This window comes from Rhincodon typus, chromosome 14 (genome assembly GCF_021869965.1).
Source record: "Rhincodon typus isolate 14 chromosome 14, sRhiTyp1.1, whole genome shotgun sequence".
NCBI classification, from domain to species: Eukaryota; Metazoa; Chordata; class Chondrichthyes; order Orectolobiformes; family Rhincodontidae; genus Rhincodon; species Rhincodon typus.
The window spans coordinates 18,963,509-18,988,741 of NC_063345.1; the positions used below are offsets into that span (position 1 = coordinate 18,963,509).

The window sequence follows — 25,233 nt, forward strand, 5'->3', positions numbered from 1 at the left end:
ACTCGGAGGAAACCCACGCAGACACGGGGAGAATGTGCAAACTCCACACAGACAGTCGCCCGAGGGTGGAATCGAACCCGGGTCCCTGGCGCTGTGAGGCAGCAGTGCTAACCACTGAGCCACCATGAGTGGAGTTTGGCTTTCTACTTCTGGTGAACCCATTCACCTGAATAAAGATTTTATGCAAACTGGTGTTGACTCTGACATAACTGGTGGAAAGTTCTGAGGAAGGGTCACCGGACCTGAAACGTTAACTCTGTTTTCTCCTCCACAGATGCTGCCAGACCTGCTGAGCTTTTCCAGCAACTTTGTTTTTGTTATAACTGGTGGAAACATTCACTTCCTCTATCGCAGCAGTACATGGACCACGTACAAGATGCTGTGCAGAAATTCACCAACACTCCTTAGACTGCACCTTCCAAACCCATGACCACTCCCATTTAGAAGAACAAGAGCAGCAGAAATATGGGAACATCACCTGCAATTTCCCTTCCAAGCCACTCACCAATCCGACATGGAGATATATCACTGTTCCTCAGTGTCACTGAGTCAAAATCCTGGAACTGTCTCCCTGACAGCACTGAAGGAGTCCCTCCACCAAATGACCATCAGTAGTTGAAGTAGACAGCTCACCACCTTTTCCATTGGGGATAGGCATTAAATGCTGGCATAGCTAGTGATGCCCATGCCCCTGATTGAATTAAAAACAATGGACATCTCTTAGCTGGGCAGCAGTGAACTCCCATCAACTCTATTATCCTTAGGTGGCATCCATTAGTGCTGCACGTGCCATTAAAGTAGCTGCAGGAAGAGGAAAGAAAAAAAATCTCAAAATTCTGCTGAAGATCAGAAGTACATTTTTATAAATGTTGGTTAGTCCTTCAGCCATGAGGGATATCTTAACAAAGTATACAAGATTCTTGGTGGGGGAGGGGGTGGGAGGCATGACAGGGTAGATGCTGAGAGGTTGCTTCTTCTTGTGGGAGAGTTTAGGACCAGAAGTCATAAACTCAAAGTAAAGTGTCATCAGCCAAGCCAGATGGGGAAGAATTTTTCTTGGAGGGTAGTGAGTCAGTAAAATTCTTTACCACAGAGGCTGGTCATTAAGTATGTTCAAGGCTGAGATTGAAGATCTGTCTATCAGTAAGGGAATTGAGGGTTATGGGGAAAAGGCAGGAAAGTGGAGTTGAAAATTATCAGATCAGCCACAGTCTCATTGATTAACAGAGCATATTCGATGGGCTGTATCTAAAGACTGGGCATAGAGACCACCTTCTAGAAAGCTTGTGATCTGAATTTAATTTGTATCTGTTGGGCTTTCTTCAAGAAGGACGGTGTCATTGTCTTAAGTGTTGCATCAGAAAATTACATTGTGATTCCAGTGAAAACTAACAGCTGTGTGAAAATTTCATACTGTGCCACTAGATTGTAACAATAGCATCTGCTTGTAATTTGGACCAGCCATTAGTGACTTTTTGCTTGTGTTTGATAAACCTCCTTGGCAGATTGAGTTTACCAATGGGTGAAAGAAGGTTTTATTTAAGATGTTAAGCTGCTTTCATTTGCAGTATATTGAACATACAAAGAAACAGTTAATCACACAATTCAATTGGTAAAACTTGTGCAATAAATATAAATAATAAATATGCTCCACTAGCTCACTTTTCTAGCTTGTTTGACTTGAAGTGGGCTTCTAACTTGCCTCTGTTATGTTTAGCACTTCATTGCCTGTTTTCCAACAAAGCTTTTTCAGGCTACTCACGTTTGCGTCTTGTTTATTACAGAATCATAGAATCCTTATAGTGCGGAAAGAGGCTATTCAGCCCATCAGGTGCACACTGACCCTCTGAATAGCATCCCACCCGAGCCCAGCTCTCCGCCACCAACCCCCAAACTCTATCACCACAACCCCACATTTACCATGGCTAAACCACCTATCCTGCATATGCTTGGACAATACAGGGCAGTTCAGCATGGCCAGTCCATCCAACTTGCACATCTTTGGACTGTTGGAGGAAACAGGAGCACCCGGTGGAAACCCACGCAGACACGGGGAGAACATACAATCTCCACACAGACAGTCACCCAAGGCTGGAATTGAACCCAGGTTGCTGGCGCTGTGAGGCAGCAGTGCTAATCACTGTACCACCGTGCCACCAATATCCCTGCTGAAAATTGGAACTTGGTCCCTGACCTCTGGGATTGGCCAGAACAACTGCTAATCAAGCCTATTACCACACCTTTTTTGAAACTAGGTCTGTGTATACTTCAATCAGGGTTAACTACTGATCAGGAACTATCATCCTGTCTCTTGATTCAGAAGATCCTACAGCAGGAACATAAGTAATGTCATCGAGGCTCACACTCAAGCGTGACATTGAGGGAGGGCCTTGCTGTTGAACATATTATCTTTCTTCTGAGACAGAATCACGGAACTGATACAGTGCAGAAGGAAGCCATTTGGCCCGTTGTGCCTGCACTGGATCTCGAGTATTGTAACTTTGTGCCAATCTCCTGCTTTTTCCCTGTAACCCTGTTGATTGCTTCTATTAAATAATCATCTGATGCCCTCTTGAATATCTTTAGTTGAACCTGCCTCCACCACACTTCCAGGCAGTGCATTCCCGAGCGTAACCACTCACTGCGTGAAAGAAGTTTTGTTTTTCTTACCTCGCCTTTGCTTCTTGTACACGTCATTGAAAACTGTGCTGCCTGGTCCTCACTCTGTTAATGAGCGGGAGCAATTTCTCCCTATCCACTCTGTCCATACCCCTCATGATTTTGAAAACATCCGTCAAATCTCCTCTTTAGCCTCCTCCTCAGCAAGAAGAGTAGTCCCAACATTTCCAATCACTCCTCATAATTGAAGTGTTTTATCATGGAACTGTTCGTGCAAGGCTCCGTATGCTGTCTCAGGTTGATGAGAATTATCCCAAAGAACTATTCAAAGAAGAGCAGGGAGTTCTCCTTGGAGTTCTGCCTAATATTTCTCCCTCAGCCGGGGTCATTTTTAAAAAAAAGCAAATTATGTGCCATTTTACTTTAACTATATATGGGACTATGTTGTGTACAAGATATTTGTTGTGTCTCTGAAATTACAACATTTTTTTGCGCGTTCTTCAACAAATACTATATTGATTGTAAAGTACTTTGGGATATCCCAAGGTTGTAAAAGGTACTGTATAGACGCAAATTCTTTATTTGACAAACAACAACATTCCATTCGCCTCTCTCTTCGCCCACAGTATGAATATTTATTGGGAGCCCTTGGGATGAGATAACAATTTCCCTATTGTTTCCGTTAGTCCTTGATAATGCTGTTAGTGTCCGACTTTAGTACACATCTGGAATGTTTCTGTGGCCCTCCTTAAACAATGGAAATCCACTTTCATTTTGTAAAACCCAATTTTTTTTTTAGCATAAGATTTAAATGAGACAATGGTCTGAAAAGAAACAAATCTTGAAATGTGACAGTGAGTTTCAAGCATGGGAGAGTGTATGTATCCCACATCTTGAGAACAACATATGGTTTTCTTTGTTCACGGTAGGAAAGAAAGAGTTAACTTCTGTTTCTCTATGACAGGAGAAAGTTTTAATATTTAAATAAAACTCCTCAATAGAGGAACCCAAGAACAGCTTCCTCTCAAACTGTAAAGGAGTGTAAGGAAACTGCCAGCTGCAGTCTGAAACTTGGTCTGGGGCCAAGGTGATGAACTGTTTAATCTGACATGGGCTATATTTCTTCATCCAGAGTTGCTCGTTGTAAAGTACCTTAGTATACTGTGGCATTAAATAAACATTGTTTGGATGAGACTAGACCACTCTTACACTATGATGTTGGTATCGGCTTTTCAACCAGTTGCATTGGATTGGACGCTCGTGGAATAAGTTATGCAGCGGAATTTTGATCAACGCTTTAAAGTTATTCTCTGTAGAAAGTTTCCGTGCTCATTAAGTAGGGGATGTCAGTGCTGTGGAAATGGAACACTTTGCCATTTCAGGCGCCTTAGAACCTAGGCAACTGCCTGCGTCAGTTATAGTACACCTCAGATATAATGTGAACGAAGCATTGAACCTCAACAGTAACTCCTACTCAAGAGCCCCAATGGGACCCTAAGTGCAAGTGGGCATGAGCCCACAGCACAAAGCTATCTGTCAAATGGTACAAAATTAACAGCTTTACTTTGACTTCAGTGATGGTTGATGTGGGAAGAGGAAAAACCAATCACTGTGCTGTCGTGAGATTTGCATTTCTGCAGATGGCAATGAAGCACTGTTTTTGGGTCAGAGATTTGAACCTGACCTGAATTAGAACCACATTTTTCAGACTCTACACAGGTGCTAGTTTGGTGAGCCAGGAGGCGGGGTGTGCGCGTACAGCTGGAAATGTGATGACCTTACCAATATGGTAGGCAAAAGGAGAAGTGTTTTATATCCGTCTTTCCGACATTAATGCCATCGTTTTCCACAACATTGAGACATCTTGTTGAAGACATTTCTGCATCTAACTGTGGTGAAACTGATTGGAAAGTCAATGTTACCGATGTCGGGTTCTTGAAATTGGAAAATTGTTCCATTACTTGACAGTTTACTGGGGAATATGGTTGGGAGTTTGTGTGAGGAGGATGACTTAAAAGCTAGTTTGGAGTATTTTGGAGTGGAGTAGGGATTGTGAGAGTGTCATGGCTACATTAAGCACTGTTTCAGTCAGGTCAAATGTCAATAGTTTTTGTGCTGAATCGTCATTTATGTCTGTTTGCAAGACGAACCCAGGAACTTCAGTGTCAGAAGTCATGTAATTGCATTAACGTAGTGGACCTTTGTAGCATTTATAGACATAGACAAGTACTGTCTATTTGATATTTGATCGTTAGATTCATACTGTAAATTATTTTCAAGAGTTCTTCTCGTGGCCAACTTCTTAGAGCAGTGCTTTCCAAATTTGTTCTCACTGTGACTCCATTTCAAGGCTCAAGAACTGCTGTGACCTCTCAGTGAGACCAAAGGCCTATTAGAGTGGGAGTGTAGCTGTTGTAACTTCTTCCAAACTCCACAGCAATCATTACTGCCTCTTGTGAGCACAACTTCTTGAATTGTAACCCCACTTACAGCATTAAAGGGAGTTTACCAAAACTGTGTGCAAGAAGATATTAATCTATTCTGAAACATGTTGTGCAGTTACTTTGAGGCAGCTGTAATGCACACTTTGCCAGAGGCTACAATGGACATAATTGAGGCAGCAGACACTTGAAAACCACACCAAACTCCTTCAAAATGTTGCCCTAATTTTTCCAGTGTGTTATTGACCTTTTGCCCATTTAATAATCACTTTGTTGTGACCAACATTTATTGTCAGTTTCTTTGACACCATTTTGTTGTTTGATTTCCCTCTTTCCCTTTAATGCTGTTTGCATATTTATACCTTTTTTTTCTCTCTACTTTTCATTTTTCTATTTCTGGCTTTGAGTATCAACCCCTCATTCTGTTGCTTCCTGCCTCCTACAGAATCATAGTATCCCTACAGCGTGGAAACAGGCCATTCGGCCCAACAAGTCCACACTGCCCCTCCAGAGTATCCCACCCAGACCCATTCCCCTACCCCTGCATTTCACATGTCTAACTCAGCTAACCTAAACATCCCTGGGCAATTTAGCATGGCCAATCCACCTAACCTGCACGTCTTTGGACTGGGGAGGAAACCGGAGCACCTGGAGGAAACCCATGCAGACACGGGGAGAATGTGCAAACTCCACACAGACAGTCGGCCAAGGGTAGAATCGAACCAGGGTCCCTGGTGCTATGAGGCAGAAGTGCTAACCACTGAGCCTCCGTGCCATCCAAAATACTGAAATGATCAGACCCAGAAGTCAGAGACGATAAGATTGCAAGATAGGTACAAGAGTAGACCATTCGGCCCCTTAAGCCTGTTCTGCCGTACAGGCTGATCCAACATTCTTCATACCCACTTCCCTGCCCCTTCCTGTAACCCTTGATTCCCCTGATCAAGAATCTGTCTCACTCCATTTTCTGTTTGCCTTCTTTTTCTTCCTGTTTTTTTTTCTGTGCTGGTACTTATTTCTTTCCCACGTGTCTTCTCTCAAACTCTGTCTCTTTGCTTCTCTGTTTTTTTTTCCTGTTCTCTGCCTTTGCTTCTCCCTGTGCTACTCTCAGCTGTGTGTTTCTTTTTGCCTTTCGTGCTTCTCTGCCCAGCTACACCGTCATGTAATGTGATAGATGAAGTTCAGAATACACAGATTATCACTTCAGTGTTGTGTTGACACGACCTAGATACGAGCAGAACTGCTATTCCACGTTTCACTCCATAGGCACATATTTGAAGAACATTACTGTATGAGCTGGACATGCATTACTGTGTCCTGGGTTATTTGAAACCTCCTCGTCAGTCTTGTGTTTACTGTAGAGCTTTTTGGTGCCAGAATTTTATACAGCTTTGCCTGCTGCACAATTGTTAGACTGATTTGTTTGTAGGCACTGCCTCCTATATTGGTAAGGTTCCAGAGTAGATGAATATCCATCAGTACATCATTCTTGTTATTAGCTAAAACTGACCCTTGTTTTATTTCGTCATGAAGGGTATTATTGTAGAACCTGATCTTGTCATCATGCATTTTCCCCGTACCTAACAAATTGCATTTATGTAGTGTCTTTAATGTCGTGAAATGTCCCATGTTGCTTCACAGCAATGCAATGAATCAAGCCACAAAGAGATATTAGGACAGGTGACCAAAGTTGGGTCAAAGAGGTAGGTTTAAAGGACTACTTTTTCTTTGTTTTTGAATTCTCACTTCTCTCCTGGGTTTTTCCCAGTTTTTTTTGTCTTAAATCTGTGTGGTTGAAGAGTACAAGTTAAATTTCTAGCAGTAAGATGTCCCTTTTAAGCCGATTCTCATTGAAAGTGAATGATTCAAAATTCACATACAAGCAGCGAGTTCCAGGTCAGTGTTTCCAGAGATATCGATTCCTTGCAACTTCTCCTGGGAACCTTTGTCTCTCTGTTGCAAAATTTCCACTTTTTTTTAATGTTTAATTTAATGTTTACGAGTTAGTGTTGAATTGGACTTGCCTCTCTTGCTTCTTCAAAATCTCTCCAACTCACTGCTGTGAGTTCTACCACTTCCCTACATCCACATGCTGCTAAAATTGAGACTTAGCAGTCTGCCTGGTGCTTTAACTAAACCAGCCACAGTATCTATAAGCCTTTCAACTCTCACTTTCATTACGCTCTTTTTCCTCCCAGAATCTCGAAGGGGTTTAAAGGCAAACTTAGCGTTGTTTAATGGTCACTTGCTGACCTCCTGTTCCGTGTTCTTTAAACTTTGTTAATGTTCTGCCTGTTGGACCTTGACATTTCAACCAAATATCTAAATATACTACAATAAAATATAAGAGCAAATCGACTGAGACTTCCCTGGATGAGAAAGGAGCTTTGAAAGGTAGTTGAATAGTACGTCAATCTAGTGTAATCTTTGGTAACGTGTTCTTCTGATTCTCTTCCAGGAACGGGCAGGCAGGGTCCCTAGACCATGTACCAATGGACAAAATCCATTGATACCAGAGCATGAGGTAATGTTCAAATTAATTCTGTTTGCTGGAAATGAATTTTGGAAATGAGCCAGTTCAATGAAAAAAGAAGTTGCATAGGTTCATTTTAAGGATACACGCTACAATATGCCGAGAGTGCATAATGGGGAAATCCTGTAGGGCAGGTGTGTGCCTTTTCTCCTTTATTATCATATACCTGTGATCATAACACTAGTTCCATAACAGTGTAGCTGTTTCATTCCTTCCAGTTAGCTCTGATTCACTTCTGCAAGTGCAGCTTTAATACACAGGTCCACAAACGACATCTGCCTACTAGTATCTCAACCACTGTCATATTGCACGTATGAATCTTGATAAACTGTACAGGATGTTCAAACAGAGGTACACCACTGTCGACTCAGTTCTGTCGTCCTGAAGTCCAGTAGGTCACCAGTTAAAAATCAGCAACAGGAGTCCTGCCTGATTAATTTTTCAATTCCCAAGATCAATTACAAATACAATGACCCATATTGCTGTCCCAGCCTAGAAAGAACCTGGGGCTTTTGTAGTTTGCTTAGCTCAGTTTACTCTTGAGAAGTTTTGAAAAGAGGTTTCTAGAGCAATCAGTCATTTTCAAGGTTTTAAATTTCTTCTTCCAATACTTCTTTGATTGTAGACATTTTTTTATTTATTTTTCAGCAGGACTTGTCATGGACATTAGCCAGGAGTAAATGCATGATGCTCCACTTAAACAATTTTGCTTGTGTTACTTTGCAACTAGCTACTAGAATAGTGATGGCAGAATAAGTGATTCTTCTTTCCAAGCTGTTCCCACCCCTAGGAAAGCAACCGTTACTCCACTTGGTGCTTTCCACCAGTGTTGGGACCTAGTCTAGCTCAGCGGGCAAATATAACGGGTTGGGGATGTATTTAAAATCTGAACTCACATGTGTTTCCACACTTGGGAGCAGGATGATGTACATGGAGCTTTTTGGATTGATAAACTTAATAGCCAACTGGTCTGTCTGAGGTAAATGGAATTTGACTGACTTTTCTGCTTGGTGTTGTTTTTAATGTCAGATCAACAAGATGGGTGCAGACAATGAGCGGACTCACCTGTTGTTTGTGAAAGCACTGGGCAGCAGGAGCTGTCTGGACGGAGTTGTGCAACTCATGGGATGCCACCCTCAGTACCTGGAATCATTCCTGAAAACCCAACACTACTTGCTGCATATGGACGGACCTCTTCCCTTCCACTACCGACACTACATCGCCATCATGGTAATGTCACTGTGCCTTTTCTGCAAAGCTTTAGAAATGTGGCTTTAACCAACAGAGCACGGCATCAACTTGAACACATTTCAGATTTTGACCTTTCCGCACAGGAGAGAAGGGTGTTCAGAAAAGCTGCTACTAGTGAAGCATATTTCCCCATCATAGCTCCAGTTGGAGCGGGTTGTTGTGTTCAGTTGATGATTGCAGACCTGACTGACCCTCAGGGACACTTGGGATGGGAGCATATCACCCTTTGTTGGAGGTGAACTTATGAGGGCTAATGACTTGCTTTCATCTCTTTTTGCCTTTATTTTGCTGCATTGTATCTGAATATTTTCAACCCGTAACACTCAGCGGCAGCAGCATTTATACAAGCATTCCTGGTATAGTTAAACATCTCCGGGCACTTCACACAATTATTGCCAAACATAGTTTCAGACTAAGATCTTTGGACAGGTGACTAAAAAAACTGTCCAAAAATCTAGCAATAATCGAGGGGAGAGACAGGGAGGCTTAGCGATGTGCTTCAAAATTCTGCGACAGCTGGAGTTTGTCAGTGACAGTGTAATTAAAATTGAGAACAAGCAAGAGACCAGAATTGGAGGAACACCGATTTCTTAGAGGGTCGGAAGGACTGGACGAGATCATGGAAATTGGGAATGAGCAAGGACATGGAAGTATTTGAACACAAAAATGAGAATTTTAAGATTGAGACATCCTCTACACCAGGTGTTTGTTTCTCTATAGCAGAAAATTCTCTCAATCATCCACATGAAACAAATGGACCTTTCAGAACAGAATGCTCACTGAAGCAGCAATGCCTCCTTGTGATTGTCTGTCTGATCGTGACATGCATCAGCTTCTGTCTGAGCTGGAATAGCACAATAATCTAACACAACAATATGCACTTAAAGCTTGCTTAACCATATGAGACCACCTTTCACAGCCCTTGTCATAAACCTTTCATTGAATTCTTGCTTTCATGTCTTTCTGTCTGAACTCCCTGAAAAGTGGAGGTACTAGATGTTAGCTGCAGTGTCAGTTGCAGACTGAACACCACACTAAAGTGACAATATCTTCCTGTAGCATTTATTTTGATCCCAGGGGGTTTAAGGGAATTTTTGTCTGTGCTATTTCCCTATATCCTGCATATCACATTCGTACAACTTGCAGGCAAGGAGGGGCTTTTATTTTTCATTTGGGGAAATTCTCGTCACTTCTAATTAATATTTTGATTATTTTTGTTAAAGTGTGCTTATGGACTGCTGTGGATTAAAGTAACAACTTGAGGGAGCTAAATGAACGAGAGGTAGTGCAACGTAAGCAATCTCCATGATAGTGATTGTGAGGGAGGATCGAACACTTCACTAAATATGGGTGATGTCTTCCCCCAAATTCTTTGCCAGCAGCCTCTTTATGTTCACTTCAGTAGCTTAATTCAGCCAGCTTTGTGTTGATAACTGAATTATATCTAAATATTTTCAACCCATAACACTCAGCAGCAACAGCATTTATACAAGCATTCCTAATATAGTTAAATATCTCAGGGCACTTCACAGAATTATTGTCAACCATAGTTTCAGACTAAGATCTTTGGACAGGTGACTGAAAAAAACTGTCTGGAAATATAGGAATAATCGAGGGGAGAGACAGGGAGGCTTAGCGATGTGCTTCAAAAAGCCTGTGACAGCTGGTGTTTGTCAATGACAGTGTAATTAACATTGAGGATGAGCAAGAGACCAGAATTGGATGAACACCAATTTCTCAGAGGGTCAGAAGGACTGGAAGAGATCATGGAAATTGGGAATGAGCAAGGACAAAGATTACTTTGTTGATGACTACACCTTCACCAACATCAGCTCCTTTGTGATGTTAGCCTCAAATGCCTCACTTCAGCAGTACCTTGCCTCAACAAAAACCTCCACGGATATTAATCCAGCTCCTGCATTCCCCATTTTTACACAATGCTCAGAGATTGAATACAAAAAAAAGTGCTAATTGTTTAAAAGACTTGGTGTGAATGCCTCTCATCATTCATTTTTAAATTAATTTTGACTTTGCTTTAAAGACAGAAAACTGACTAAATTCCAGGAGTTACATCATCTTGAACCAAGTGCTGTCTGCACCATTACATAATGTAAAGCGGTTGCTGAGTATAGTGTTACAGCTTTGTTCCATCTTTCCTGGGTGACAGGGTCAGTGCTGTTTGAGAATCAGATTTTCTTCAAAATTTAATCTCAGCCTATCCTGAGTTCCGTTACTCTTGCTGGGGTTCGATTTCATGATGCCAGCAACCTTCAAATACTACGCACAAGTGGTTGAGGAACTATGGGAAGTTCAAACATTTTCCGATCGAAAGATCAGCCATAATCCTATTGAATGATAGAGCAGATTAGAAGGGCCAAATGGCCTATTCTTGCTCCTATTCCTTGCACTTCTTTGCCTCAGTAGCATCGAATTTCGTGCACCAACCCAATGAGGAATGTTGTTCAGTTCACTGACGTCGGTGTCTAATATTGAACTTTTTTATTAAATCTCTCTCTCTCTCTGTCACACACATTCTAGGCGGCAGCCCGACACCAGTCCTCCTATTTGGTTGAAGTTCACATTAATCAGTTTTTGCAGGTGGGCGGTGACCCACAGTGGTTGCAGGGGCTTGACTGTATCCCTCAGAGACTGAGGAACCTCAATGAGATCAACAAGATCCTGGCACACAGGCCCTGGCTCATCACCAAGCAACACATTGAGGTGAGTTGCATCCTTCTGTGAACCATACATACCATCTGGCTGAGTTACCGTTCAACCACATCCTAAATGTTTGGATTTCCCCAGTGACATGTTAATTTTGACACAAATAAAGTGGTAAACTTAAAGCAGCAAGGAAATTTTGATCAGTTTTGCTTTGTGTATTTCAGGTTGTTTTTGTTTTGCTTTCATTGAGTCATTCATTGCAGAAAGAGAACATTTGGCCCATTGAGCCTGTGCTTGTTCTTTGAAAGAGCTACCAAACCGGACCCACAACACTGCTCTTTTCCACAACCTTGCTTTTCTTATTTTCAAGTTTACTTTCATTTTAAAAGTTAATATTGAATCTGCTTCTGCCCTACTTTCAGTGTATTCAATAACAAACATACTGCTTCATAAGAAACAAAACTCATCATTTCCCTGGTTCTTTTCTCAGTTACTATTTGAGCCTCTGATTGCCGAACCTCCTGCCAGTGAAAACAATTTCTTCTTTTTCACTCTATCAAAACCCCCTTGTGGAAGGAGGACCAACCAAATGTTAATGCACAGAGCAGATCTGATCAAAAATCTATGCCCTGATGGCTCTTACCCAGCCTAATTGGGATCAGTTCAGAATAATGTTAGTATAAGCCTGGGTGTTCGCCCTCTCCAAAGGGACAAAGGAACATACGAACTGTGCAATGAAATACGTAAAGCAAGAGAAGAAATCAAATCAAGATATTATTATTCGCCCACTTTTCTTAAAACTTTGCATTTTCCGTCTATCTAGAACTTGCTGAAAACTGGAGAGCATTGTTGGTCACTGGCAGAGCTGGTACATGGTGTTGTGCTGCTGGCTCATTATCACTCGCTGGCGAGTTTTGTATTTGGCTGTGGAATAAGTGCTGAGGGAGGACATGAGGGTGGCCACGTCTTAAGGCCATCATCGATTAACAACCAGGGAGACACAACGAATGGAAATGGTAACATCCCGGACCCCTCACTGGCGCATCGCAGGCGAAGGGTAAGCAATATCTTGGTGATGACGTGTGTGTTTGGCGGGCTGGTGGAGGGGTAATGTTAGGTTGCATAGTGAGCTATGGTAGTGGTGCAGAGAGCCCTGGTTAACTTCATACAAGAAGATACCCTGAGGTGATAGTGAATTGCAATTATAGCCCATTACAGTAGAGGACCATTTCAGAAGCACTTTTTTTTAAGTGAACTTTGATTAAACCATGAGAATTGAGTGGGCAGTGGTTGTATCAGTAATATTTCACAGAACTATTGGGATCCTTCTGACTTAAGTGGATAAGCCATCTTCTTTCACTGCTGGTATAGTAGCTAAATTATCAGTAAATGTGTAAACCATTTTGGAAAAATTGATTTACATTAATTGGTGTGTACGTATGTAGATGGAAAGCAGCAGCAATCCCAAACAGAACAATCACGTTACTCTTCTCTGGATATTGACTGTTGCCAGAGTAAAAGGTATCACATCCAAATGACCAAGCGGGCATGTAAGAAGGGCTGGACACTAATGTGGAGTTACTTTAATCTTCGTGCAGATTGGGAAAGTCAAATTGGCAGAGGAAGCCATGTGAAAGAATTCATAATGTATTCAAGACAGTTTCCTAGAACAAGATCCAACCAGGGATCAGGCTCTTTTGGATTTGGCAATATTTAGAGACAGGTTTAACAAATTATCTCAGAGTAAAAAAGAAAATGGTGATTGTAACAAAGTAAAATTTAACATTGAATTTGAAAGAGAGCAACTTGGGTCAAAGACAACAGAAAAACTTAAATAAGGGTAACTGCAATAAAATGTCAACAGAGCTAATTGGAGTGGATCAAGAAATGGGTTTAGCAGCAAAGATAGTTGAAGAATAATCGCAAACAATTAAGAAAATAGTTCATGGCTCAGAATAAAGATGTATTCTACTGAAAAAGGATTCTGGGAAGGGAATAAGCCAACCATGATTAACCCAGGAAGTTAAAACTAGCCTCAAATTGAAAGAAAAACATACAATGCGACAAAGATTAGTGGCAAGCCAAAAGATCGGGCAAATTTTAAAAAACAACAACAGATGACCAAAAAACTAACACAGAGGGAGGAAATAAATCCTGAGGATAAACTTGCAAGTAATATCAATACATAAAAAGGAAGAGAAAGGCCAAAGTGAAATAGGTCCCTTGGAGGACAAGGCTAGGGAAATCATAATGGGGAATCAGGAAATGGCAGCAGAGTTCAATAAATACTTTGCATCAGTCCTCGTGGTAGAAGACACTAATAGCATTCCGAAAATACAAAGTAATCAAGAGGCAAAAAAAGAGGTGAGGAATTAAATACCATTAACTTTCATGAGAGAGAAAGTATTAGGGAAATTGATGGGGCTAAGGGTGATTAAGTCCCCCGGACCCGACGGGATGCATCTTAGGATACTAAAGGAAATGTCTGTATAGACATGGTGGATGGACTGGTCGTAATCTTGCAAGAATTCTTAGATTCTGGAAAAGTCCCAAAGGATTGGAAAACTGCAGATACCTCCTGGTTCAAAGGTAGAGACACTATGTCTGTACCACAAGAGTCCTGCCCCATTCATCATATATAAACTTATTCATTCTCAACATTTGGAAGATTAAACCCAGAATAGTGCTTTGGATTGAATCTACATAATGACTGAAACGGTTCAAGGGAGAAATGTAAATATTGGTTAGTTTGTGGAGGCTTGCGAAGTGGAGAAAGAAAAGACTTTGTTTCCTGGCTTTGGTAGCTGGATTTCTGCATATGTTGTGGGGTTTTGTGGCTCAGTACCATACTTGAGTTGAGAGGGGTTTGAAAGTTCTGGTCTCTCTTTCGTCAAGTTGTTAAGAGAGAAGATGAGTTGGTTTCCGAGTGTCTTAACCTCACTGCATAAGGAGGACTTTAATTCAGATATGTGCGAATCAAGTGTGATATTCTTGGGGGAGGGCCAATGAAACACCAAAACTAATAAAAACATAAGATACTCAACTGGTCTGGTATCATCTGTGGAGAACAAAACAGAATTAACATTTCAGATTGATGACCTTTCATCCAGTTTTATTTTGATTTCTTCAGTCAGTGGATTATTCCAGTGATTCCGAATATTTGGCAGATAGGATTCAGAAATTTCAAGCTGAGAAAGAGAATGAAGAAGAGATGCTGAGGGACGAAATATGGATTGGGTTAGAGACAGAAAAAGACACAAGTCCACCAACCAGAGGTAAGCAGATTTCCTTCAACTGGCTTTTTATTTGTGTAGTTAAGGGGTTGGTTTACCTCAGTTGGCTGGATGTTTGGTTTGTGAAGCACTGATGTCAACAGCATGGGTTCAATTCCCATCACTGGCCGAAGTTACCATGAAGGACTCTCTCTTTCACCTTTCCCCTTGCCTGAGGTATGGTGGCCCTCAGGTTAAATCACCACCAGTTCTCTCTCTCTCTCTCTCGCTGAGAGAACAGCCCTACAGTCTGGTAAGACTATGGCGACACAATACAATACAAAATTTCAAACTAATTATTTAATTCACTCTGGTTTATATTTCATCCTGACAATAGTTTCCTACCTCAAAAATATGTCTACCTGCCAAACATTGTCTCCGTAAGGATAAGGCTTTCCTTTTTGGCATGTGCATTCCTTAGATGATGTGGAACAATTGGTATGGGATGCAAAAATGACTTGGAAATCCAGAGTACAGCATCACAAAATGGTGGTATCTACATTCACTCTCTGTGACTGGGCTTCACATCTCAACCCCTCTAAAGCTGTTATAAAAGAAGGGGGAATCCATGGGAGAATCGTGATGGAGCAACCAAGCAATGTCGTATAAATATTCAATGCAAGAGTAGGGATGGTAAAAGCCTTGGAACAGGTCACACTGTTACTCATTCATAGAATTAGTGGAATCAGTACAAGGAATTGGGAATAGGAGACAGAGAACCAAAATGCAATAAAAGGATGTGGGTGGTTCCTTTATGATGGCTTTTTAATCTCCCGTCTTTTTGATCTTTGCATCGGTATTCACTGAGGAGAGGGACATGACGGATGTTGAGGTTAGGGATAGATGTTTGATTACTCTAGGTCAAGTCAGCATAAGGAGGGGGTATTCTAAAAGGCATTAGGGTGGACAAGTCGCCAGGTCCGGATGGGATCTATCCCAGGTTTCTGAGGGATGCGAGAGAGGAAATAGCTGGGGCCTTAACAGATATCTTTGCAGCATCCTTGAGCACTGGTGAGGTCCCGGAGGACTAGAGAATTGCTCATGTTGTCCCCTTGTTTAAGAAGGGTAGCAAGGATAATCCAGGAAATTATAGACTGGTGAGCCTGACGTCAGTGGTGGGGAAGCTGCTGGAGAAGATACTGAGGGATAGGATCTATTTACATTTGGAAGAAAATGGGCTTATTAGTGATAGGCAACATGGTTTTGTGCAGGGAAGGTCATGTCTTACCAACTTGATAGAATTCTTTGAGGAAGTGACAGAGTTGATGGATGAGGGAAGGGCTGTAGATGTCATATACATGGACTTCAGTAAGGCGTTTGATAAGGTTCCCCATTGTAGGCTGATGGAGAAAGTGAAGTTGCATGGCGTCCAGGGTGTACTAGCTAGATGGATAGAGAACTGGCTGGGCAACAGGAGACAGAGAGTTGTAGTGGAAGGGAGTTTCTCAAAATGGAGAACTGTGACCAGTGGTGTTCCACAGGGATCCGTGTTGGGACCACGGTTGTTTGTGATATACATAAATGATCTGGAGGAAGGTATAGATGGTCTGATTAGCAAGTTGCAGATGACACTAAGATTGGTGGAGTAGCAGATAGTGAAGGGGACTGTCGGAGAATGCAGCAGAATATAGATAGATTGGAGAGTTGGGCGGAGAAATGGCAGATGGAGTTCAATCCAGGCAAATGCGAGGTGATGCATTTTGGAAGATCCAATTCAAGAACGAACTATACAGTAAATGGAAAAGCCCTGGGGAAAATTGATGCACAGAGAGATCTGGGTGTTCAGGTCCATCGTACTCTGAAGGTGGCAACGCAGGTGGATAGAGTGGTCAAGAAGGCATACGGCATGCTTTCATTCATCGGATGGGGTATTGAGTACAAGAGTTGGCAGGTCATGTTACAGTTGTATAGGACTTTGGTTCAACCACATTTGGAATACTGCGTACAGTTCTGGTCGCCACATTACCATAAGGATGTGGATGCTTTGGAGAGGGTGCAGAGGAGGTTCACCAGGATGTTGCCTGGTATGGAGGGCGCTAGCTATGAAGAGAGGTTGAGTAGATTAAGATTATTTACATTAGAAAGACGGAGGTTGAGGGGGGACCTGATTGAAGTCTACAAGATCATGAGAGGTATAGACTAGGTGGATAGCAAGAAGCTTTTTCCCCAGAGTGGGGTACTCCATTACTAGGGGTCACGATTTCAAGGTGAGAGAGGAAAAGTTTAAGGGAGATATGCATGGAAAGTTCTTTACGCAGAGGGTGGTGGGTGCCTGCCAGCGGAGGTGGTAGAGGCGGACACGATAGCGTCATTTAAGACGTATCTAGACAGATACATGAATGGACAGGGAGCAGAGGGATACAGATCCTTGGAAAATAGGCGACAGGTTTACATAGAGGATCTGGATCAGCGCAGGCTTGGAGGGCCGAAGAGCCTGTTCCTGTGCTGTAAGTTTCTTTGTTCTTTGTCTCTGACATTTTTACCCTTTGATTACACAGCTCTAGAAGATAAACCTGTCACAATGCCTGACTTGTCCTGTTACGTCGAAGACCCTGAGTTTGGTTACCCTGAGTTCGCCAGAAGAAGTGGAGAGCAACTGCCTGTTTTTCGGGCTCAGGTATAATCTCTTCAGTAGCATGTGGCAAGGGATGAGTGTACTTTAGGCTGTGAGTACCCATGTGGGAAATTTGATATTAAAGCAACCTGCACCATGATGAGATAGAGGCATTTTTAAAATAAAGGGGGTAGGAGGAGAAATTCTCCATACTTAACTTTGAGGCTGCCTTAATCAACCTCTGCTGCGGAATTGCAATTAAGTCTGATTTATAAAGTTGAGAGGGAGAGATGCTAACCAAATCTGACACCGAAGTTAGCTCAATTCATTTCTTTGCTTACTTGTATCTTGTTCTCCACTTGTTATACTTTCCCAATGTGAGCTGAAAGTCTGGGATAGGTTGTGGGACTGACTAACACAGTCGGTCACTGGATTTGAGGGTTAGAACTAAAAGTAAGATCATGGCAGCATGAGGAAGCAACCGTAACCTTATCACCGGTTGGAGTCATACCTGACACATAGGAAGATGGTCGTGGTTGTTGAAGGTCAGTCGTCTCAGCTGCAGGACATCTCTGCAGGAGTCCTAGATCCAACAATCTTCAGCTGCTTCATCAATGACCTTCCCTCCATATGATTGCACAATGTTCAGCACCGTTTGCGACTCCTCAGATACTGAAGCAGTCCATGTTCATATGCAACAGGATCTGGGCAATATCCAGGCTTGGGCTGCCAAGTGGCAAGTAACATTTGCGCCGCACAAATGCCAAGCAATGACCATCTCCAATAAGAGAAAATCTAACCACCACCCCTTGAAATTCAGTGGTGTTAGCATCACTGAATCCCCACTATCAACATCCTGGGGCTTATCATTGGCAAGAAACTGAACTGGATTTGTCACGTAAACACAGTGGCAACAAGAGCAGGTCAGAGGCTAGAAATACTGTGACAAGTAACTCAGCTCCTGATTCCCCAAAATGTAAATCCCCAAAGCCTGTCCATAAGGAACAAGGCACAAGTCAGGAGTGTGGTGGAATACTCCCCACTTGCCTGGATGGGTGCAGCTTCAAAAACACTCAAGAAGCTTGACACCATACAGGACAAAGAAGCCCTCTTGATTGGCACTACATCCACAAGTATTCACTTCCTCCACCACCGACACTCAGTAGCAGCAGTGTGTACTATCTACAAGATGCACCGCAGAAATTCAGAAACTCAGGCCTTTGTGTCCTGCTTGCTCATCCATCTTTATTTCAATCGCATTATTTACAATACGGTTGGCCAATCCTAGTGAAAGTAATTAAGGTCACAGCATGGATCCTTCTCGCGGTCCATGTGTTTGGATTTACCAGCATGACAAAAATCCATTTATCTTGATCCTCTGTTTCCTGCTAGAAAGCCAATCCTCAATCCACCCTAGCATATCTTGCATAACACCTTGTTTTAGTGAACTTTTATGAGACTAACTAAAAACCTCTGTTTCAAGCTTGGTATTCAGACTGGCTTAAATTGTGGAAGTAGATGACCTAGTTTGATGATAATTAGTTGCATAATAAAGAAGAAACCCATACTCTCGCCATGACTCTTAGTTGGTTCACGCAGAAAAAATATGAATTCAGAAGTTGGTGTGGAGCTGACATTGACAACGGGAGAAGGATATCTCAAAATAACACTCGGCTGGGTGTTTATCCATGACAGCCACTGTGCATAAGTGAATGGTCATGACTTGAGTTTATCAGGAGGATGTTACACAGAGGGTATTTTGTGCAATGAGAGAGCCTACTTAAAAGCTCGGTGATGAAACGTGACCACTATCACTCCCATTGTCCCTCTGCTCAGCCCTCCTGTTGGTCAGCTAGCCGCTATGAACTGTTTAAAAAAAACAGGCTGCACTTCCTGTTCCTTCTACAGGACTATTCCTGGGAAGACCATGGGTTCTCACTCGTGAACCGGCTGTATTCAGACATTGGCCACCTTCTGGATGAAAAGTTCCGCACTGTGTACAGCCTGAAGAATGGCAACATGGCCAAACAGCGGGGCTGCGATTTCTCAGCACTCAAAAGGGGCATTTGGAACTACATCCACTGCATGTTTGGTATTAGGTAACTCTGACTTTTGTTTGTACAACACTGTTTTCAATAAACGGGTGTAAGTTTATCAGGAAAGTTTAAAAACTCTCAGTGAAAATAAGAACTCCTTTTAGTGCATTTTAAAGGTGAGCCATCATAATTTCTTATCAATGACTGCATAAAATCGCTGAAGATTGTGATCACAGGATGGCACAGTGACTTAGTGGTTAGGGGGTGGCGCAATGGCTCAGTGGTTAGCACTGCTGCCTCTCAGTGCCAGGGACCCTGGTTTGTTTCCTGCCTTGGGTGACTGTCTGTGTGGAGTTCACATGTTCTCCCTGTGTCTGTGTGGGTTTCTTCTCACCAAAGATGTGCAGGTTAGGTGGATTGACCATGCTATATTTACCCTGTACTGTCCAGGGATCTGCGCATGAAAATAGGTTAGCCATGGGAAATACAGGATTACAGGCGTAGGGTAGTGGTTGGATCTGGGTAGTTCTGCTCCTCGGAGGGTCAATGCGGACTCAATGGGCTGAATGGCCTTTTTTTTTAAGCAATAGGGATTCTATGATTCTCTTTCTGTGACCATAACAATTCATAAAACAGTGATGTCGGATAGCTGAAATATTTTCTGTCCTCTTTTCAAAATACTGACCCAAAGTGGAATACATTTCACAAGTGTTAGTCCCTTTCCCACCAGCCATTCTTAGCAAGTAATCTTCAGCATCCACACAAATATAGTGATGGTCACTGGATGCTTAGCAGAGTAAAGAATCATATTTGATTATGCACTTTCCCCATCTCTGTCTCATAGTTCTACAGATTTGAGACCACCCTTCAAAGCAGAGAAAGGACTGAACTCAAAACCTTCATGCGTAGGCTCACACCAGAGTGTGAATCTACCCCTGTACCATTATGGAACTTGTCTAGTGCTGTCACTGTTTAAACTCCACTGATAAACTCCTGCAAAGGGTGAGAGCACTGTAACGGTTACAGCACAGGAGGAGGCCATTTGGCCTTTGGCCTTTGTCTTGGTGCTGGCTTTCTAATTTACCAGTATCACTGACTCACATTCTCCCTGAGACCCTGCATGTTCTTTCATTCGGAGAATAATCTAATTCCCTTGAGTGCCTTGATTAAACCTGCATCCATCACACTTCAGGCAAAATTTTTAAGATTCTAACCGTTCATTGCATGAAAACCTTTTTCCTTGTTCATCATTCCTTCTTTCGCCAATTACCATAAATCTGTACCACCTTTTTCTTACATGAATGGGAGCACAGTTCTTCCTTATCTACTCTACCCAGGACTCATGTGAATTTGAATACCTCTATACAATCTAACAAAACTAATAAACATTGTAGTGCAGCAGAAAAACAACTGTGATGTAAATGGTCTGTATAAATCCACTAATACAGATGTTCTGGAGATTATTGATTGTAGTCACTGAAAAGGTTTTCTCTTCCAATTAACAGGTACGATGATTATGATTACGGTGAGGTGAATCTTTTCTTGGAGAGGAATCTGAAGGTTTACTTGAAGACTGTGACTTGCTACCCAGAAAAAACAAAGCCTCAGATGTTTGAGAGATACTGGAGGCAGTTTAAATATTCAGAAAAGGTAAGTGTGATTGTAGAAAAACAAAGAGAATGGTCCTCTAATTAATTAGTAACACTTTGTTAAATCCCCAGCTACATGTATCACCGCATTCATTCAGATGACAGTGTTAGTGCAGTACATTTCGTCTTCAGACCATTACGCTGTTTATATGTGACTGAAGATGCAACATGTGCACTCATATAAACTGTGATTGAACACTATTGTGCTGGTGTGGGGATATGTGTACACTTTCCAATTTATTCTTAGGATATGGGCTTTGCTGGTAAGGTCACTTTTATTGCCCATTCATAGTTGCCCTCAGAAGGTGGTGCTGGACGTTTTTTTGAATATTGCCTTGTCATGAGGCATTGCCATATCATGTCTTGCTGGACTATTTTGGGGGCAGCTAAGAGTCAACCTTAAGTTCAGAAAACTGAACAGTTTTATTAAGTAAAAACCAAAAGAACTGCGGATGCTGTAAATCAGCAACAAAAACAGAAGTTGCTGGAAAAGTGCAGCAGGTCTGGCAGCATCTGTGAAGAAAAGGCCGGAGTTAACTTTTCAGGTCTGGTGACCCCTCCTCAGAATGGACCCAAAACGTTAACTCTGATTTTCTCTTCACAGATGCTGCTAGACCTGCTGAGCTTTTCCAGCAATTCCTGTATTTGTAACAGTTTTATTACTGTTTTTACTGATGATAGCCTTCTACTTCCAGATTTTCCTGTTAATTCAAGTTTTCAGAAAATCATGCTGGGAGTTAGTCACATTTTATTGCAATATTAGTCCAGCAGCAATGTAACCACTATTCAACTGTACCCATCTCTATCCCTGTACGTGCCTGAGTAACATAGAAAGATTTACGTCACATCAAATTTACAGTTAGGAAACAGGTCATTAGGCTCAGCTGGTTTCTGCCAACATTTATGCTTCATATGAGATTCCTTTAACTTCTTTTTATCTAAGCATATCTTATTCCTTTCTTCCCTATCTACTTATCCATTTTCTCCCCTAAATGCATCCACTTTATCTGCTACATCTGCCTCTTGTGATAGCGAGCTGTTTGGGTAATCAAATTTCAAATGAATTCCTTGTATCTTATACTTATGGCCTTGAATTTTGATTTCACCCACAAATGGAAGTATTTTCTTGATGCCTACCCTATCAAACCTTTCCATAGTCAAAAAAACCTCTATGAAATTACGCCTGCTAGGCAGAAGAGCCACAACCTTTACATTCATGTTGTTATCAGAAATTTGTAATAGTAAATGGAACGTAAGTTATGAACAACATGGATCCCAGTACCAATCCCTCTGGAAGACTACTGCTGGCTTTTTGCAGTCTTGAGTAACGCTCATCCATTACTCAATTATTAATTGTTAGGCATAACATTTTGCAGTGAGTTTAATGTTGTATGAATCCAGCAAGTTCTTAAAGATGATGGGATAGCTAAGGGTGAGAAGTTACTTGGCTAAAGCAAGTTCTGGAGATTCACAAGTTGCAGCACATCTGTTAATGCACTGAATTTGCTGGCTGATTGCATTTGTACGATATTATTTTATCACTGTATTCTAGACCAATAACTATACAATAGTTACAACAGCAAACCGTACTCAACACCAGGAAGGGAAGAAAAGTTAATGGTTTGAGTTGGGATGGGGAACACGTCAACAGAACCCCACCAGTTCTACTGAGCAGTCCTTTCTGTATTGTCTTCTCCTTTTAGCTGCTGACTGCCCTGCTGTGCTTTTCCAGCATCTTGGATTTTACTTTCAACTTGCAGCATACAAGTGCGGTTGTAATTTTCAATTGTGTAACTAACTGTTATTGATTTGAGGCTGTATTTGCAGGTTTCTGAAGAGAGAAGTTATTACATTGGTACTTATACTTGTTTATATCTCTCTATCTCTCTCTTTCCAGGTTCGTGTGAATCTGTTGATCCTGGAAGCTCGGATGCAGGCAGAGCTTCTCTATGCACTGCATGCAATAACCCACTATATGATCTCTTAAGAAGATCATAAAGAAGGATCTCCTCACCTGCAGAGGACTTTTTTTTTTAAAAGTAAAGACTGAACATAAGCTTAAAGACTTGAACGTCTTCTTGGATGGAGGCATCGTAGGGCAGCTGGTACCATGCCGCAGTGTCTGCGGCAGTTAATGTGCAATTATTGACAGTGACACAATCGAGCATTGTGACTGTGTGTACAGAGAGTGATGTAATTTCACAAAAGTGTTTCATGCCTCAACACCAAGTATTCACTTGAGGATTTTCAACCTCTCGACAAATTTTCAGAAGTCAAAAGGCTATCACATCAGTGGTTTGCGTAACTACCATCAACGTACGGAATATTTTCAAGCCTTGATGTTGGGACAGATGAGCCCCTTTTTTTTTTGGAAAAGAAAGACTTATTTTTGCTATGAATAGTAATAACAGATACTATGTTTGACACGTGTTGAGTCTGTTTCATATTGGAATGGCGTTTCCAAATCCTTGCCATATTACTTTTGGTTTTATGACTTATCCAAAGCCTTGTGTGCGTGTGTGTGTGGGTGGGGAGGGGGGAGGTTAACTTTGCCAATGAGCTGTGAATTTCGTAAGAATTGGGTGACTGAATAGGCGAGGAGAGGAAGGACAGTGAGCCAAAAAGACTCAACATTTCTTGAGCTTGCCCAAGAAAGGCACAAATGAATCATGTGAATTTTCTTCCCTATCCTAGTGAGTGGTTACAGAAGGATGCACTGCCGTAATGCAGTGTGCCAACTAAGCATGGTTGACTTACCTAATCCTACTGATCGTTCAGTGACAGGATCCTCAATATGTTGGCCAATGATTGGGGACAAAAGTGCACCTGTTATGGGTCTCAGACAGGTCTCAAAACTTGGCATGAGCATGGAAGCTGTTGGGTTGGTCACCCGAACTTAACTGGAGTTGGATCACTGTTGAACTGTATTTTGTTTAATTATTTTTAACATGTTAGCCAGTAACAGTGTTATATTTGCAGGAAGGAGAACAAAATGAGAAAACAAAGTGTATATCACTTGTAATTGGCTTGTACAATTCCAACTGTAGCTGGTGCTCACTCTGCATGTAATGTGGTCCTTGCCACTACAAGCGACAGCAGGAAAACCATTATTTTCCATTTACTGTCAGATGGAGAAACATGAGATATGCTGGTATCTTGTGGGAGTAGTCGCTGTGTCAAACTACAATTTGATGTTAGGCTCCAGATGAAGTCTGGTTTCTCTGCTTGTTATCATGCAACCAAACACACCCCTCCCCAATTTTAAAAAAAAGAAAAAAAAATTGTTGATGCTGGTCTATCATTAGGTATAACCAGTTTAAAAATACTAAAATAACACTTTCTTTCTTCCTTTTTAGCGGTATAAATGTGACTGTGTAAAAAAAAAAATGAGGAATATATTGTAAATGGACACCATTTTGGAACAAATGGTCCTGTGGCAGATGATGATGATGATGTGTGGAACAAGACAGTCCTGTTATGATCACGATCTAGATCATCACCTTCATCGTGATTAGAAACTTTTTACATGGTGTGTTCTAATTGTGCAATATGTTTACGTGGGGACTATGGTTTAGCGATTGGCTCTCGTTCCAAAATGGAGTGACATTCAGTCATCGATCTCACAAGCCTCATGTGCTTTTCTGTTCTTTTCAAAGGATTTTCTTAGGAATCCAAGAATAAAGAAAAGCTCTGAGCAATTGCAACATATCTGTCGCTGCTGTCGTTGTCTTTGATGTAACTTGAGAGTTTCAAAGCTCTGCAGTAGCATTTTATTTGCACCAAAATAAAAAGAAACTTTTTTAAGCTGTGAGGAGAAAGGATGTCAGTTATGCAATTCTCTCTAGCTTTTCTGATTTCTGAGTGCATAAGTTAATTTTCTAACTCCTACACATCCTCCACCACAACCTCCAAACCCAGGTATTCTACCCTCAATGAAAAATGCTTTCAGTGATCTCATAGAAGTTTACACTTCTGGTTTAAAGTGATGTGGTTCAATCTGACGAAGGGTATTACATTTGAATGAGGGAAATTATGAAAGCCTGAGGCACCAGTTGGTTGGCTTAGGTTTGGAAAAATACATTAACAGCTACGAGTGTACATCCGCAAGGGACAGTCGTTAAAGATCTGTTACATCGGTCACAACATCTATATATTCCTTCAAGGTGCAAACATTTTTTTTTAAAAGTCAGTCAACCGTGATTGATGAAGTTGAT

General features: G+C 41.7%; 1 protein-coding gene across 2 annotated transcripts in view; it reads left to right on the top strand.

The window, feature by feature from the left end:
* LOC109936061 (sestrin-1-like) overlaps positions 1-24,823 on the top strand; it is a 53,822-nt gene extending 28,999 nt beyond the window's left edge. For both annotated transcript variants that reach the window (XM_020534675.2, XM_048605403.1), the window contains exons 2-10: positions 7,519-7,584; positions 8,623-8,823; positions 11,383-11,565; positions 12,332-12,565; positions 14,639-14,783; positions 17,279-17,397; positions 19,243-19,433; positions 20,876-21,020; positions 22,917-24,823. In XM_020534675.2, the coding sequence (XP_020390264.1) occupies positions 7,519-7,584; positions 8,623-8,823; positions 11,383-11,565; positions 12,332-12,565; positions 14,639-14,783; positions 17,279-17,397; positions 19,243-19,433; positions 20,876-21,020; positions 22,917-23,006 (1,374 nt within the window). In that variant the 3' untranslated portion in view covers positions 23,007-24,823. The remainder of the gene's footprint in view (positions 1-7,518; positions 7,585-8,622; positions 8,824-11,382; positions 11,566-12,331; positions 12,566-14,638; positions 14,784-17,278; positions 17,398-19,242; positions 19,434-20,875; positions 21,021-22,916) is intronic.
* Positions 24,824-25,233: the final 410 nt, after the last annotated feature.